The sequence below is a fragment of the Phragmites australis genome, chromosome 2, assembly GCF_958298935.1.
Source record: "Phragmites australis chromosome 2, lpPhrAust1.1, whole genome shotgun sequence".
Classification (NCBI taxonomy): domain Eukaryota; kingdom Viridiplantae; phylum Streptophyta; class Magnoliopsida; order Poales; family Poaceae; genus Phragmites; species Phragmites australis.
This window is the reverse complement of record NC_084922.1, coordinates 33,534,439-33,551,418: the sequence shown is the minus strand read 5'-3', so window position 1 is coordinate 33,551,418 and position 16,980 is coordinate 33,534,439. Positions and strand designations below refer to the sequence as shown.

At 46.2% G+C, this 16,980-nt stretch overlaps 2 protein-coding genes and 1 non-coding gene across 5 annotated transcripts; 2 read left to right on the top strand and 1 right to left on the bottom strand.

Annotated features, from left to right (window-relative positions):
* Window positions 1–501: 501 nt before the first annotated feature.
* Window positions 502–7,355, top strand: LOC133908452 (callose synthase 12-like). 3 transcript variants are annotated; one of them, XR_009908210.1, is made up of 3 exons: window positions 502–6,097; window positions 6,826–6,897; window positions 6,976–7,355. XR_009908210.1 is itself a non-coding variant. In XM_062350488.1 (2 exons), the coding sequence occupies exon 1, from the start codon at window positions 751–753 to the stop codon at window positions 6,094–6,096; it is 5,346 nt and encodes a 1,781-aa protein (XP_062206472.1). In that variant the 5' UTR covers window positions 502–750; the 3' UTR covers window position 6,097; window positions 6,976–7,355. The 3 variants fall into 3 exon arrangements, 1 of the variants encoding a protein (XP_062206472.1); XR_009908209.1 differs by having other exon boundaries at window positions 6,826–6,908; XM_062350488.1 differs by lacking the exon at window positions 6,826–6,897.
* LOC133910336 (small nucleolar RNA J33) lies at window positions 3,704–3,783 on the top strand. Its single transcript, XR_009908508.1, has one exon. It is a non-coding gene; the product is annotated as a small nucleolar RNA J33 (small nucleolar RNA).
* A 906-nt stretch (window positions 7,356–8,261) lies between the features above and the next one.
* LOC133908453 (protein DEHYDRATION-INDUCED 19 homolog 3-like) lies at window positions 8,262–11,943 on the bottom strand. Its single transcript, XM_062350489.1, has 5 exons — window positions 11,537–11,943; window positions 11,250–11,437; window positions 9,697–9,774; window positions 9,319–9,599; window positions 8,262–8,693 (listed from the first exon to the last, which is right to left on the bottom strand). Exons 1-5 carry the CDS (start codon window positions 11,610–11,612, stop codon window positions 8,585–8,587), a joined length of 732 nt encoding a protein of 243 aa, XP_062206473.1. The 5' UTR covers window positions 11,613–11,943; the 3' UTR covers window positions 8,262–8,584.
* Between the last annotated feature and the right edge of the window lie 5,037 nt (window positions 11,944–16,980).

The following is a 16,980-nucleotide window of genomic DNA, read 5'->3' as shown; positions in this document are numbered from 1 at the left end:
AATATAGGTTAGATGCTGTATTCGGCACCTTGTGTGCCAAATATGATTGTGTCAGCTACGGACACTTTGATGCTGTCATTTTATACTGAGAACCTCATGTGTATATGCCATATTCGTCATATTCGGCACCTCATGTGCTGAATACATCTGATTTTGATATATAAGGTGCCAAATATGACACTAAATTTGATACTATATGTGCTGAATACACCTGATTTTCGGCATATAAGGTGCCGAATATGAGTTAGAGTACTATATTCAGCATCTTGTGTGCTGAATACATCTAATTTTCAGTATATGAGGTGCCGAATATGGGTTGCAGTACCATATTCTATACATCATGTGCCGAATATAATCGGGTTTACGGTTTTTCGAGTACAATATAATAAAAGTTAATTTTTAATAAATGATATGTCGAATACATATATAAAATTATAAATACAAGATATTATCTAATTTTAGCCCGCTACCGCCACTATCCCCATTTCGCCCCCATGGATTCCGGCTAATTACGCGAGCCCGCCCCGGTTCCCGTCGCGTTGGCGTTTCCCGTTTCCCACCTCGCCCCATCGCCACGGCGCCCACGCTTCATCAGCTCCTCCGCCCCCGGCTTCCCTTCCCCCACGCCGGTCGCACCGTGACATTTCAATTTTGAAACCATACCCAAAACCCAACCCGTCCATCCCACGCCATTGGACTTCGCTACCCCGCCCCCCAGATCTAGCCTTAGCTCCAAACCCAAATGCCGCTATGACCACGCCGCGCGCCAACCAGCGCCGCGCGGCCGTCGCCGCCCCGGCGGCGGCCGCGGGCGGCGAGCCCTACAACATCCTGCCCATCCACGACCTCCTAGCCGAGCACCCGTCGCTGCGGTTCCCCGAGGTGCGGGCGGCCGCGGCGGCGCTGCGGGCGGTGGGCGGGCTCCGCCCGCCGCCCTTCTCGCAGTGGCGCGCGGACCAGGACCTCATGGACTGGCTCGGCGCCTTCTTCGGCTTCCAGCGCGACAACGTCAGGAACCAGCGGGAGCACCTCGTGCTCCTCCTCGCCAACGCGCAGATGCGCCTCTCCTCCGCCGACTTCTCCGACACTCTCGACCCCCGCATCACGCGCCAAATCCGGAGGAAGCTGCTCCGCAACTACACCTCGTGGTGCGGCTTCCTCGGCCGCCGCCCCAACGCCTACGTCCCCGACGCCGACTCGCGCGCCGATCTGCTCTTCGCGGGCCTCCACCTCCTTGTCTGGGGCGAGGCCGCAAACCTCCGCTTCGTGCCCGAGTGCCTGTGCTATATCTACCACCACATGGCTCTCGAGCTGCACCGCATCCTCGAGGGCTTTATCGACACGGCCACGGGCCGCCCCGCCAACCCCGCTGTGCACGGCGAGAGCGCCTTCCTTACGCGCGTCGTCACGCCCATCTACGGCGTCATCCGCGCCGAGGTCGAGTCCAGCCGAAACGGCACCGCGCCGCACGCCGCCTGGAGGAACTACGACGACATCAACGAGTACTTCTGGCGCCACGACGTCTTTGACCGCCTCGGCTGGCCCATGGAGCAGTCGCGCCAGTTCTTCCGCACCCCTCCCGACCGCAGCCGTGTGCGCAAGACGGGCTTCGTCGAGGTCCGCTCGTTCTGGAACATTTACCGGAGCTTCGACAGGCTGTGGGTGATGCTGCTTCTCTACCTGCAAGCCGCGGCTATCGTGGCGTGGGGGGGCGCGACGTGGCCGTGGGACAATCTACGCTCGTCACAGGACCCAAAGTCCAAGGACACACAGGTGCGCGTGCTCACCATTTTCATCACCTGGGCCGCTCTCCGCTTCCTCCAGTCGCTGCTGGACATCGGCACGCAATTCCGGCGCGCCTTCAGGGATGGCCGCATGCTTGCTGTGCGCATGGTGCTCAAGACCATTGTTGCAGCTGGATGGGTACTTGTGTTTGCTGTCCTATACAAGGGGATATGGAACCAGAGGAGAAGCAATGGGCAGTGGTCGTCAGCAGCCGATTCACGGATCATGAGGTTTCTCTACGCAGCTGCAGCGTTTTTAATTCCTGAGGTCCTTGCCCTTGTGCTCTTCATTGTGCCCTGGGTGCGGAACGCATTGGAGAAGACAAATTGGAAAATATGTTATGCGCTCACCTGGTGGTTCCAGAGCCGCAGCTTCGTTGGCCGTGGCTTACGCGAGGGCACCTTTGATAATGTCAAGTACTCTGTCTTCTGGGTGCTTCTGCTTGCTGTGAAGTTTTCCTTCAGCTACTTCTTACAGATTAGGCCGCTTGTAAAACCCACAAAAGAGATATACAAGCTGAGTGGAATCAAGTATACATGGCACGAGTTCTTTGGCCAAAGCAATCGATTTGTGGTGTTTTTGCTGTGGCTACCGGTGGTGTTGATCTACCTCATGGATATCCAGATTTGGTATGCTATATTTTCCTCTCTGACTGGTGCATTTGTGGGGCTTTTTGCACACTTGGGGGAGATCAGGGACATGAAACAGTTGCGGCTTAGGTTCCAGTTCTTTGCAAGTGCCATGTCATTCAACATCATGCCAGAGGAGCAGCAGGTGAATCAAAGCTTCTTACCCAACCGGCTCCGCAATTTCTGGCAGCGGTTACAGCTAAGGTATGGTTTCAGCCGATCATTCCAGAAGATCGAGTCGAATCAGGTGGAGGCACGGCGGTTTGCACTTGTTTGGAACGAGATAATAAACAAGTTCCGGGAGGAGGACATTGTTAGTGATCATGAGGTTGAGCTTCTTGAGCTACCACCTGAGCTGTGGAATGTGCGAGTAATCCGCTGGCCTTGTTTCTTGCTCTGTAATGAGCTGTCTCTTGCACTTGGTCAGGCAAAGGAGGTCCACGGACCTGATCGCAGGCTCTGGAGGAAGATCTGCAAGAATGATTATCGTCGTTGTGCAGTGATTGAGGTATATGATAGTGCAAAATACTTGCTGCTTAAAATAATCAAGGATGACACTGAGGAGCATGGCATTATGACGCACTTGTTCCGCGTGTTTGATGAATCCATGAAGTTAGAGAAGTTCACAGTGGAGTATAAGATGTCTGTTCTGCAAAATGTCCATGCAAAGCTTGTAGCTCTATTGAGCCTTCTACTCATGCCCACCAAAGATATTATCAAGATTGTCAATGCCTTGCAGACTCTCTATGACGTTGTGATTCGTGATTTCCAGGCTGAGAAAAGGAGCATGGAACAACTGAGGAATGAAGGTCTTGCACAGTCAAGGCCCACCAACCTTCTCTTTGTGGATGCAGTTGTGCTGCCTGAAGAGGAGAACACCACCTTCTATAAGCAGGTGAGGCGAATGCACACCATCCTGACTTCCAGGGACTCTATGATCAATGTACCAAAGAACCTTGAAGCTCGTCGGAGGATTGCTTTTTTCAGCAATTCATTGTTTATGAACATACCAAGGGCAACCCAGGTGGAGAAGATGATGGCCTTCAGTGTCTTGACGCCTTATTATAATGAGGAGGTGTTGTACAGCAAAGACCAGCTCTATAAAGAGAACGAAGATGGCATCTCAATCTTATACTATCTGCAACAGATTTACCCGGATGAGTGGGAGTACTTTGTAGAACGAATGAAGCGTGAGGGGATGTCTGATATTAAGGAGCTGTACAGTGAGAAGGAAAGGCTGAGAGATCTACGCCACTGGGTCTCGTACAGGGGACAGACATTATCACGTACTGTGAGGGGGATGATGTACTACTATGAAGCTCTTAAGATGCTGACTTTTCTGGATTCTGCGTCTGAACATGACTTACATACTGGGTCAAGGGAGCTTGCTACACTGGGTTCCTCAAGAATTGGATCCTCGAGGCGTGATGGGGTTGATGGTGGGTCGAGGTATAACAGCAGGTCATCTTCCTCGCGTGCATTGAGCAGAGAAAGCAGCAGTGTGAGCTCCTTGTTTAAAGGCAGTGAGTATGGGACCGTCCTCATGAAATACACTTATGTAGTTGCATGCCAGATATACGGTCAGCAGAAAGCTAAAAATGAATCCCATGCTTTTGAAATACTGGAGCTAATGAAAAATTACGAAGCATTACGTGTTGCCTATGTTGATGAAAGGCAGTCCAATGGTGGCGAAACAGAGTACTTCTCTGTTCTTGTGAAATACGATCAGCAACTGCAGCGGGAGGTTGAAATTTACCGGGTTAAGTTGCCTGGACCATTGAAGCTTGGTGAAGGCAAGCCAGAAAATCAGAATCATGCACTCATCTTCACAAGGGGTGATGCAGTTCAAACGATTGACATGAACCAAGACAATTACTTCGAAGAAGCTCTAAAGATGAGAAACCTGCTAGAAGAGTTCAATCGTCATTATGGAATTCGGAAGCCAAAGATTCTTGGGGTTCGGGAACATGTCTTCACTGGTTCTGTTTCTTCTCTAGCTTGGTTCATGTCTGCCCAGGAAACAAGTTTTGTGACTCTGGGGCAGCGTGTTCTGGCTGATCCACTTAAAGTCAGAATGCATTATGGTCACCCAGATGTTTTTGATCGTCTTTGGTTCTTGGGCCGAGGTGGTATCAGCAAAGCATCAAGAGTAATCAACATTAGTGAGGACATATTTGCTGGTTTCAACTGTACCCTCCGTGGCGGCAATGTTACACACCATGAGTATATTCAGGTTGGTAAAGGAAGGGATGTGGGGCTCAATCAGGTTTCGATGTTTGAAGCCAAGGTTGCCAGTGGCAATGGTGAGCAAACTTTGAGCCGAGATGTTTACAGACTTGGCCACAGATTAGATTTCTTTCGGATGCTCTCTTTCTTCTACACAACTGTCGGATTTTATTTCAACACAATGATGGTTGTGCTAACTGTCTATGCATTTGTGTGGGGGCGCTTTTACCTTGCACTCAGTGGGCTTGAGGACTTCATCAAGAAGAACACTTCCTCTACTAATAATGCAGCACTGGGAGCTGTCCTTAATCAGCAGTTCATCATACAGCTAGGCCTGTTCACAGCTTTGCCCATGATTATTGAAAACTCACTTGAGCACGGGTTCCTCAGTGCTGTCTGGGATTTCATGAAAATGCAACTACAGTTTGCATCTGTTTTCTACACCTTCTCCATGGGAACTAAGACACACTATTATGGGAGGACAATCCTTCATGGAGGTGCGAAGTATCGGGCTACTGGCCGAGGTTTTGTTGTGGAGCATAAGAAGTTCGCTGAGAACTATAGGCTCTACGCTCGCAGTCATTTCATCAAAGCAATAGAGCTTGGTGTGATATTGACTGTTTATGCAGCTTATGGCAGCGCCTCTGGGAATACATTGGTGTATATTCTGCTGACACTTTCAAGTTGGTTTCTAGTGTCTTCATGGATTCTTGCTCCCTTCATTTTTAATCCTTCAGGTTTGGATTGGCTGAAGAATTTCAATGACTTTGAGGATTTCCTAAACTGGATTTGGTTCCAGGGTGGGATCTCAGTTAAGTCAGATCAAAGCTGGGAGAAGTGGTGGGAAGAGGAAACTGATCATCTCCGGACAACTGGTCTGTGGGGCAGTATCTTGGAAATAATATTAGACCTTCGATTTTTCTTCTTTCAGTATGCCATTGTTTACCGGCTTCACATTGCTAGTCAGAGTAGAAGCATCCTTGTCTATCTTCTTTCATGGACATGCATACTCCTGGCTTTTGGGGCTCTTGTGACAGTTGCTTACTTTCGAGATAGATATTCAGCCAAAAAGCACATACGCTATCGTCTTGTCCAGGCAATCATTGTTGTTGGCACAGTTGCTGCTATTGTTGTGTTGTTAGAATTCACAAAGTTTCAGTTCGTTGATACCTTTACGAGTCTTTTGGCTTTTCTGCCGACTGGCTGGGGAATCATATCTATTTCTCTGGTATTCAAGCCATATCTGAGGAGGTCTGAGATGGTCTGGAAAACTGTAGTTACTGTGGCACGCTTGTATGATATATTGTTTGGAGTAATTGTTATGGCACCTGTGGCCGTGTTGTCATGGTTGCCTGGACTCCAGGAAATGCAAACTAGGATCCTATTCAATGAAGCCTTCAGCAGGGGACTTCAGATTTCCCAGATCATTACTGGAAAAAAGGCACATGCAGTTTGAGGTATGTTATGCATGTGGTCAACTTGTGTTTTCTCTTTGCTGTTGTCAGATGACTATTAACAATGCATTTATGAGTACGAGGTCTGATTCTGGAAGGGTAGCTGTACATATTGAGAAACAAGATTACTCTCTGCTTTTAATGAAAGCAAAGATTGAGAATCATTTGATTTTATAATTGCCTTATCCCTTATTTCCCATGCACTGGCTACTGCAATCTCAGCACTTCTGTATTTGGTCTGTTATCATTTTTTGATTGCATTGCACATGTGCTCACCTGTTTTGAGATGAAATCCTGTTGCCTCTGACTAGATCTGGGTTTGATATTTTAGTAAGAACTTTGGATCACATTCCGTCTGATAGAGAGTATGCATTGTTGTCCTTATATTGTACCATTCAACCTTGTCCCTATGTAATGTTAGTTTTTCCATTCATTCATAGGCTTTTGAACATATCTGTGAAATTTTCAAGGGGCTTAAATGCATCATGTTAAGATGGAGGCTTGAGTTATGTGATAAAATGTCAGTTTGTTGCTCTGCTTGGCTCTCTAGTCACTGATGACTATCTCCCTGACTATTTAATGTTATTTGTATGTGCTACTGTTTGTATGCCATGTATTTATCCAAGATAGGATGGACTTACCCTCATGAAGTTATTTCATTGCCTTTATCTTTTTATCTCACGCTGAACAGCAGATTAAGAGCATTTCCACTTGCTTTTTTGTTTTGGCAGCTAGATACACCTTCCATTTCTCAGTGTGAGCTGCTCTTGATATTCTGTAGTAGTTTGTCTCCGTGGTGTATGGTACATTAATTGTAAGTTGTTAAATAAGTTCATGTACATTGGTTCAAATTGATGCCTAACATTGAGATTGTTCTGCAGGTTTATACCATCTTTCTGGCTTAGAGTAGATGGATGCTAGCTCCCTGTACAGGCGATCTCTTTATCTCCGATTCTTCTTAACTTGATGTACACATGGATTTCTGTGGTCTAGATGGTACAATCAATCTAATGAGATGTTGATTCGGCCCATATTCATACTCCAGATTTTTGTTAGCTTATTAAATTTTTAATGAGAGATGTACAAACTTCGTACCGATTTGAACCCTTTTTATGCGGGGGTTTCTTTCCTTGCCGCCCTCTTTGCTGTAAAGTGAATTGCTGTTTCCGCTTACCTGCACATATGTCTGCATTGTGGGGAGACTAATTCTGTACATCTAAATTATTGCCGGAAATGCCATTTTGCTGTATCTTTCTTGGCAGCGCTTCTGAGCTGAATCCAACTTGTGCTACGTTTCTCAGGTTAATTATAGTGTATTTTTTGTGATGCATAGTGTCAGTGTTTTTGAGTTCTGGATCCTGACAGTGACCCTGAGCTCTTGTGCAAGTTTCGCACGAGATGCTGGGATGCTGTGCCTCGTTTCCTCTTTTGGTGTTTACGCAATTCTCTAAAGAAAAATACGTCGTTGCTTGAATCCATCGTGTTTTGGATCACAATGGGCCCTGTAAAGGTATTAGCCGGTGAGGCCGTGTTTGTCTTCTGGACGCCGACGAGACGATCCGTAGCTGCGCCAACAGGCTTACCCAAATCGAATTTTTCATCTGCCCGTCAACATCAGTTAATACCCACTTGGCTATATATTATCGAGAGTTGTCGTGTTACCCCACCGCATTTGAGACCTGAGAGCGTCCTTGTACCAAAATAAAATAAAAATCAGCTTATGACACTCATCAGGCGTTGAGATTGGCAGTCGCGATTAAAATTTCAATTTGTAGCACTGGCAGCAGTTAACCTGGACACGCATGTTTATGGCTTTACGTAACATGTTCCCGCGATAGACACAAAACCAACATTGCATGCCGACTTGATCTGCGAGTGACGAACATTCAGGGCATTATTCTACAGTAACAGTGAAGTAGGAGGGCATGAACAAATCCCCTGGACTAGCTGTGGAATTCCGCAGCAGCCCGCAGCTTTCATTCACCAACCATGGTGGAGCGACAAGGTCAGCTACCGTGGAATTCCGCAGCTGCTGTCGTTCACGCAAAGAGCAAGACAAACAAGCCCAATAACGGAAAGACGAACGCACACAACCTTGGTCCAACCGCAGCCTTCGTGTCTCTGACAATACTGGAGTTGTTTACAAGGACTTGCTTTCTGCAACTGCTCTCATACAAGTGCCATTTTTTAATTGTATAGTAGTAGATGTTACAACTATTATGTATGTTGGTGCATAGTGTACCAATGAGTTACAGCTAAGGAATTACTGGCTGATAAATTGATAAAACAAAGGTACAACAGCTAGCTTAATTAAGCTCAGGACCAAATGAACTTGGCGCTTTACCGGAACAAAGAAGAACAGGACTGCAGTTTCCAGAGGCGCATCCCCTGCTGTCGGAGTTAGACCCACCAACCCTTGTGGAGCACTATCAATCTATGTGGAAGAGCAAGGAAGCACCCATCTAGCAAGAACTAGGGCTGTTTGAACAGTCAGTCTCCAAATAGAGTTGAGAGCACCAGGCCTTGCACAAACGTTGCTCTGTCAGTGGCTTGTTTCCGCTTTTGTTCCCTTTCCTCGCACGTGAGAGACGAATCAATACTGCCATTGAAATAGAGCAAATGTTGAAATCCACATATTTCATACATAGGGATTTAAAGCAGCTCCTTGAAACTTGACATCACATCACTTAACATATATATAAACAAGAAGTAAAAATATACGACATCAATGAAGTGAAACCCTGTCTCAAATGGCCCAAATGTGCATCCTTTAAAAACGAAGAGAATTCTCTGTCAGTGTACCCCTGTGATTCTTGTTAGTCTTAGTGCAGAGATGTTGAGGGTATTAAGAATTGCTTGCCACAGTTCCATTTAAGGGCAACATTGTTTTCATTAAATGGAAAAGTATGTTGTACGTGAAACTATCATAGTGCAACTCCTATCCTCACCAAGGCAACAGCTTATACCAAGAAACAAATGTGCAAGTACAATGATTCAAAAACATCAACAAAGTTGAAAATAATACAAACGAGAATAGCAATAGCCATAATGAGATTGTTTAAATTTAATCAGACATGCAATCACTTTATAAAACAGCTACAAAATTCAGGTCTCACCACAGCAGGAGGTAACTTTGCCATGCTAGCATTTTATTAGGCTAATAAATGTAAAAAACTCACAAAGCATCTGGCAGGATTATTAAACTTATACAAGGAGTAATATACCTTGATTCCCAAGGCTGAGTTGGTGTCTCTTTACGCACTGAGGCAGCATCTGGAATAGAAGATGGTGCTTTTGATGGTTCCAGTGCATCTGATGTTGCGAAGCTCAGGCCAAATGATGAAAGAAGAGGATCGTTGGAAATGTTTGTGGTTGCTGTGTTACTTGATCTGCGGCTATGACCATCCCCTAGAAGAGCCTGTAAATGAGTACCGCGTAGATCTCGGCTCAGTAAAGAAATTGCATGGCTCTCAGGAATGATAAATCTGCGAGACCTGTGACCATTCTGCATTTGGCAAATAAATATAGGGTGTCAGAAGACTTCCGGCTTTGAACAAGAATATTATTCCAGAGAGAAGGAGGGAGGGAGGGAGAGGGAGAACCTTGAACAAGTAACCATGTTGCATGGTGATATGGTTGAGCATATCTCTTGTAATCTTTTGGGAGCAAATGGGGCAGGGCTGAAATGAAAGTAAAAAGGAAAATGAGAAGAGAGCAATTTCTGCTAACAGTCACAGTCTAACAGTGCAACATAAACAAAAGCAGTACAAGGTGCTCAAATTTGAATTTACACCTGGCGTAGAGGCAGACAGATAAAAGGGGGGCTATTTTGGCCGCTCGGAAGTGTGCGGTTAATTTTATTGAGCATCAGACCACTTAAACTGAGGTGATACTATCCTTGTTACAAGCAGGTACATTTTTAAGACAAAAAGGGGTTATTTTGGCTGCTTGGAAGTGCGCGGTTAATTTTGTTGAGCATCAGATCACTTAAACTGAGGTGATACTATCATTGTTACAAGCAGGTAGCTTTTTAAGATTACATTTTCATTTCTTGGACACAACAAATAAGATATGATAATTGAATTCATTATCCAAACTTTCGCCTCTCAGTCCAATGAAATCAGTTCACGCGTTTAAACATATAGAAACTACCCCCATAAGCTTTCAAGTGTTCCAGACATGCAAGCACCTGCATCTTTTTGCCTACAGTCAAATATAGGTTATGTAGCTCAAACTGGATGAACAACACAGGGTGCATCATAAGAGGATTACTGCCCCTAACTCGTGTAGTCAGGAACTTAATTAATCAGACCTCAGTTTGATGAAAATATTCTTTATACACTCATCCGTTCCCTTCTCCAATGTTCTTAGAGCAGACACTAGCAATTGGCCAGAGGGTATGGTGCACAAATGCGTATTATGCACTATGATAGAAGCACTATTTTCACAATCAAATAAAAGGCAAGACAGTAAACCACTTCATTTTCAATACAATACCTTCAAGTTCAAGCAGAACACTTGAGAAATTTTAGAACTATGGAACTAGAAAAGGTTAGCAATTGATCCAAAACCTTGTTCAAGCACTCAAGCTACATCTAAATTTCTTAGAGGAATTATATGGTCCTTGACTCTGTAGTCTTACAACAACAACAAAGCCTTTCAGTCCCAAACAAGTTGGGGTAGGCTCCTTGACTCTGTAGTCTAAAGCACACAAATAAGCTAAATCTCGGACTAAGCTACATTCTTTCCACTCCAAGCCCCTATGGCTCCAACATTCCATTTGTCCGCAATTCACAATTTTCCAGTCTGAAGCGCTCTTCTTTGCATCAAACTCTGAAGCCTACGCCGTAAGCTTCAGCTCAGTAATTGACTGAACCTTGGTTCTGCTATAGCATCTGTCCACTAGTCAGCACACGGAGAGTCAAGACAGCAGGAGCTTTGTGTATACTCCCCAGTACTCAAAAGATCCCCCAACATGATTACTATCAGTCTATCAAAAATAACAAACCTCCTGAGCTCATTCGTCAGGTCAACCCCTCAAGCGATAAGCTACAACGTTTCCTCCAGCTCTAATCGGGGAAATAAGCAAGAGGGATAGTTCTGCGTATCACGTCAAAGGCTCAGCAGGGCATGGCGAGACGGCGAGCTGACTCACCGCGGCGTGGGGCTCGTAGGGGTGGTCCTCCTCGAGGTGGATGCACAAGGACGCGACGTCGTGGTCCTCGTAGCAGTAGGGGCAGGCCACATCCGGCCACGTCGCCTCCCCCAGCTCCAGCGCCATCTCCATCTCCATGTCCCCGTCGTCCTCCAGCTCCATCTCGACTTCCTCCATCCCCGGCATATCTGCACCCAATCCAACAACAACCCCGCAAATCAATAACAAAATCACTCGCATGAAACGAGGGAAGAATACGAGGAGTAGGAAAGGCCGGGCGGCCTCACCGTCGACGTGGCCGAGCTGCGCCGCGTAGAACCGCTTGGCGGCGGCCAGGCGCGAGATCCAGTGCTCCGAGTCCATGGCTTGATTTGATTCCTCGTACCCTTGCTCGGGCTACACGCGTCTGGCACCTCTTCGGAGCTCACTGTGCCTTCCCTCTTCTTGAGCTATCCACGCTCCTGTCCCCCTCCTTGCTCGACTCCGACAGCAGCAGCGGCACCAGCCGGACCATGTCCCGATGTTCTTTGATTTTCTCTCCGGGGAAGAAAAATTCTTGCGTAGTTCGCCGGCTCGCAGCCTTTTACCTCAGCTACTTTATATTTCTCTTGATACGGGGAGGATTTTGGTGCGACGGAGAAAGAGGAGGAAGAGGGGGAGGAGACGGCGACGAAGCTTCTTATCGGGGAGGAGAGGAAGCGCGTGAGAAATGGGGGCCTTTTCGTCGTACCGGTCGCCGTTCGACTCAGCGCGTGGCGTGGCAACAACGACGCTACTCCCTGCTCCCCCACCGGCTGCTACGACGCCAATGACGGGTGGGGTGCACAGGCTACCCGGGCCCCGCGTTGTTGGCAGACGCGGCGTGCCAAGACGGGAGGACGGGACGCGGGATGCGTTTGCTGGGGTCGGCTGGCGACGCGCGCCGGCCGTGTGGTGAGGCCGTAAAGGGGGAAGAACCGCCGCCTCGATCGTTGATGGGGACGTGGGGTCGGCACAACGGGCGGGGCCCGCTGCGCACCAGGAAAATCAGGGGAAGGCGTGGAGAGCTGTGTGCCGTTTGCTCCTGGCGCCGTGTCTCGCGGCTGACACTGGCGAAGTAGTACCAGTGCTTAAAATGGATGGTTTCTGGAAGCCGCGCGCCGTGTCGAAGTCGTGACGAATCCTAAACAAGATCTTGTTTTGGAATTGCTACCGTGCAAGTGCTTTTGATTCTGCAGATGTTGATGGGAGAAGGTGATATGCGAAAGGAGAAAGGGTACTTCTGGGGCTTTAATATCCACGAATGTATTTTTCTTTTTGTTAGATCATGGGTTGAATCTGAGGTGAGGAGATGAGAGATTGCTTGAGCTGTTCCTAAAAAGAAAAGGAGGTTACCCGGGGAAAGAGATGGCGGGTCAAAAGAGTTTCTTTCTCGGGGGAAAAACAAGAGCTTTATAAATTAATCACCAAAGTTATTAGACATCTTCAAAGGATTTCTGTCATGATTTCTGTTCCCCTTGTGAAAGGAAAGAGACCTCGATGAGAATGGCCATAGGACTCCAATGGCTTCCCATCAAAGGCTGGCGCGTGGCGGGATAGGTGAGAGGTTCCCACGGGGGCATGGAACCTCTCTCTTATCCCTTGTGAAGATGCCGAGCGGGGTAGGGGCTGGACATTGCGGTCATGTGCTTGGGTGGAAGAGGCAGAAGCGAGGGGCGGCGACGATGGCGCTCGTGAGGAGGGTAGCAGAAGGTTGGCGGCGACAACAAGGGGCTATCAGAGGTGGTTTCATCCTTGCTCTTCCCACCCGTTCCTTCTCATGCACGCCCTGCTCGATCCACTTTCTCCCTTGCTTGCTCACGACTGACATGGTGGCGCTCCGTTGCCTGGAGCCAGTGGCCAGCAACCAGCCACCAGGGCGAGCTCCTGCTGCGTGCCCTTACTTCCCCCTCCTCAGATCCCCCTCGCCCAACCCCCTGCGTCTGCAAAACAACCTGACTTTACCTCCCTGCAGGAGCAACTTCGGCAGCCATCCCCCGGCCAGGCGCCATCGTCGGATCTGGCTAGCCCCCTGTGCACATTGTGTATTCATGTACATCTCATATATGGGCATCTTTGTTTTATTATCGAATGTTAGGTGTTTGATGATTTGCTTATCTTGTAGAACCTTGCATAAATTTTACCCTGCAGCATAGATTCAGTTGAGAATTTTTTTTCCCAACATGTGATTTACTGTATGATAGTGTCACATCCCAAAATGCTAATTACGGGACTAAGCATGTATAATCATTATGGTAGTATATTTTATATGATTAGTTATTATTTTGGATATTTTGGGAGTGAAAATAGTATAGTAAGAGATATGAAGACACTAAATACCTTGGAGAAAAGAAAGAAGAAAAAAGAGAGGAGGAAATTAGAAGAAAATTCAGCAAAAACCTTTCTTGCGACCTGATTGGGCTCAACTACAGTCTAACCGCCAGGTGGAAAACCATGTAGGCTTCCATGTGGGCTTCTCACAGTCTGACCGACCCTTCTTGCGGTCTGATCGCCAGCGCACAGAGGCTCCCTTAAGTGGCCGATCGCCTCTCTCACTCCTCTCTCTCATTTGCCTCTCACTCCTCTCTCTCATTTGCCTCTCACTCTCACTCTCTCAATCCAACAAACCCTAGAGAGAGAGAGAGAGAGAGAGAGAGCTCCAAATCGACGTGTCGATGATTGGCGATCAGAGGTAGGGACTCCCACGAGCTTCTCGGAGGACTTCCCTAAGCTTCTTCCCCCTTTCCTCCCCGTCGGAGGGGTTTCCTCGCCGTTTCTTCCTCCGCGAGTTCATTCACCCTTCGGGAGTCAAATCGATGGACCGAAGCTTTCCTGGAGGATTTCGATCCAATACAAAGTTCCTCTACGCCGAGGTAAATACCCCCCTACCATTTTCCCGTCGTTTCCTAGCCCTAGGTAATCGCCGTTTTGATTTTCGCCATGAAACCATAGTGAATACTAGATCTAGACCTCATTTTTGGGGTTTTACATGTTCGGACCGTGCATGTCGCCTGAACAATCGTAGAATACGTCCCCTTAGTCCTATGGAGTACTTGGGTGCCCTTCATTGTCGAAGGTTTCACCGGAGTCCTCGTTGGTGACCCTGTGAAGGTGCTACCGGCAGGGTCTGGGGGTCTGACCGCTACTAAGGTCGATCTGACCGCCAGTATGTTGGTTCAAAATATCTGAATTTAGGAGTTAGACCGTCGTTAGGGTTGGTATGATCGTTGGTCGGCGGTCTGACTGTCAGGGCCCTAAACTCTCTACACGCTCGCGGTCTGACCGACACTTCCATATTAGTCTGACCGTCAACCATTCAAGACTATGTGTACTTAGGTTACCTTGTTCGGGGTTTCAAACTTTGGAACCCTAATAATTTGATTGTCTTTTACAAATGTTTTCAAAACACGACGCTCTAGTATTATCCAAGCATGCATCATTCACACATTTTTCCATCATTCATTTGTTTATGCGATGCGTTCTTGATTTGTTTAGAGAGCGTTGCGATGAAGATCCAAGCGAGTGAAGGCGACACCAATCTACCTGAGTTCTGTGAGTGTTGCGTTGGAAGTATCAGTCAAACATCAGAGCAGCAAGGCAAGCATTTAAGCATATTGCACCTTGTTTGAATTGAATGGAATCTAAAATGATAAGTTGTCGCTTATGTACGTTTGCATAGCAGCAAGTTGATGTCGGACTTATATGAGTAGAACCTATATTGATTTGCATTACCTCTATCATGGGTTGTTGATTATCCATATCCTCGTAGCCTTAATCACATAGTTAATGTCTAACTTAAAATTTATTCAAAATACTTAGCAATGCATATGTCCTTAGTAGAAGATGGACAATGATTCAACCATTATTCGTGAGCTAGGGCTTACTTATTGTTCACAATTACAATGATAATGATGTGGGATCAATGAGATGTGAGATGAGACAAGATGTGGACGGTGCTAGGGGTAGGTCAGGAGTGAAACATGGATGCTATAGACTGTTTGCATCGTTTAAGCACCGTCCGTCAGTGCCGTTGGCTTTAGCACTTTTCGTACAACCACATACGGATAATGGACCAATGAGCTGGGTATCATACACCGTGTTGACGCTTGCCGTGCGTCCCTATGACGTGTAAGAAAAATAAAAGAGAAGCAATGTGGTGGGGAGCCAGAGGTGTCCGAGACACGCTCGCGGTAACCCCGGTGCCATAGGGGCATATGCAAGTGGTTAGTTTGGGTATGAGAAAGGTTATCTCAGGGGGAAAGAAGATGGACCCGAGTCGTGTGGGTAAAGTTGTACCACTATGCAGGATGTAAGAACACGAATTACCGCGCTCCCGGTTATGAGTATGCTTCTGTCCATCCGCATCGGTCGTAGAGTTTCCGAATTTGAGGATATGACATAGTATGTTGGGTTTGATTGTTGAGGATTATTGATTATATGAGATAGTTCCTTTTACATTTATGTGCAGGATAGATGTGTTTTGAGTTAAGTATATATGCTCACACATAGGTGTTATGTTGCTTACGCTTTATAGATCTACTTAACTTTGTGACCTACTCCTTGCTAATGACTTAAATGCATAATCCTTGAAGTCGGGTTATTATATATACCAATTATGGATTAAGTCTTATGAGTACTTTCATACTCACGCTGCTATTTCAAGTACTGTCAGTGAGAAGTCGTGTTTGGCTACTTTATACCCGCCAATGTAGGTGGCGGGAATAAGTAGTGCAAACTACTCGTGTAGTGTGCTTTTAGGTGAAATCTAAGGGCATATGGTTTCATCTAGTTTTTGGTGTTAATAGGTGTTATCATCCGCTGCATAGTTTCTAGTTTTGATTAGGAGGTGATCTGTTCTTTATCCTCCTAGCTTCCCTTTGTTGTAAATTGTGTAAATAGTTAAGTGCTTAAAAACTTATAATATAATTTAATTACTTACTCTTTCTTAAGCTTTGTTGTGATGCTATATATTGCAAATACATGTGTTCCGATCTTAAGCATAAAACACGTGCTGGGATTATCAGAATTGGATTCTGGTTAATAGTTATGGATGTGATTATATTACAGATCATTACTAATGATTAATTAGAAAACAATTTGGATGGTTGCTCACAGATAGCCTCGAGAGAATTAGATGAGCTATTTCAAATTTGATTGGGGCCTTCTAATTGTCTATGTATGCAACGATTATAAAAGACATGAGAGTGTAGAATTAAAATAAGTGGATGAATGGGATGAGCTATCCTGAAAATTTTCATTAGATGCAACTTATGGTGGTATGTGTAGTTTATCTTCGCACATATCTAAAACAGGAGTACATATGGAATTTCCTGGAAGAAAAAGAAAAATAATTATGAGATGGTTGAGAAACAGCAGTGTTGCAGTTTCTTGCAGCTTATCACCGTTGTCCTTTTAATTGATTATACTTGCATGATGTTCTCAGTTCTCCACAGCTCCCACAGCAGCAATGCATGGCTTATGTGCATGGATAGATAATCTGCCTTGCCATGATCGTTTAAATCTAGGTCATTAAGTAGAAAAGGTTCCAATTGCATATCTAAATAATTTGTTGAGTGCTACTTTGCAGTAAAAGAAGATGCTTTTGACACAATTGTATCAATCCATGTTGTATAAAATAGCTCAATTTTCAGTCAGCTAGCATATGTTAGCTAGCAGGTTTGTTGTCATTTATGCAAATTGCAACTGATTGCAT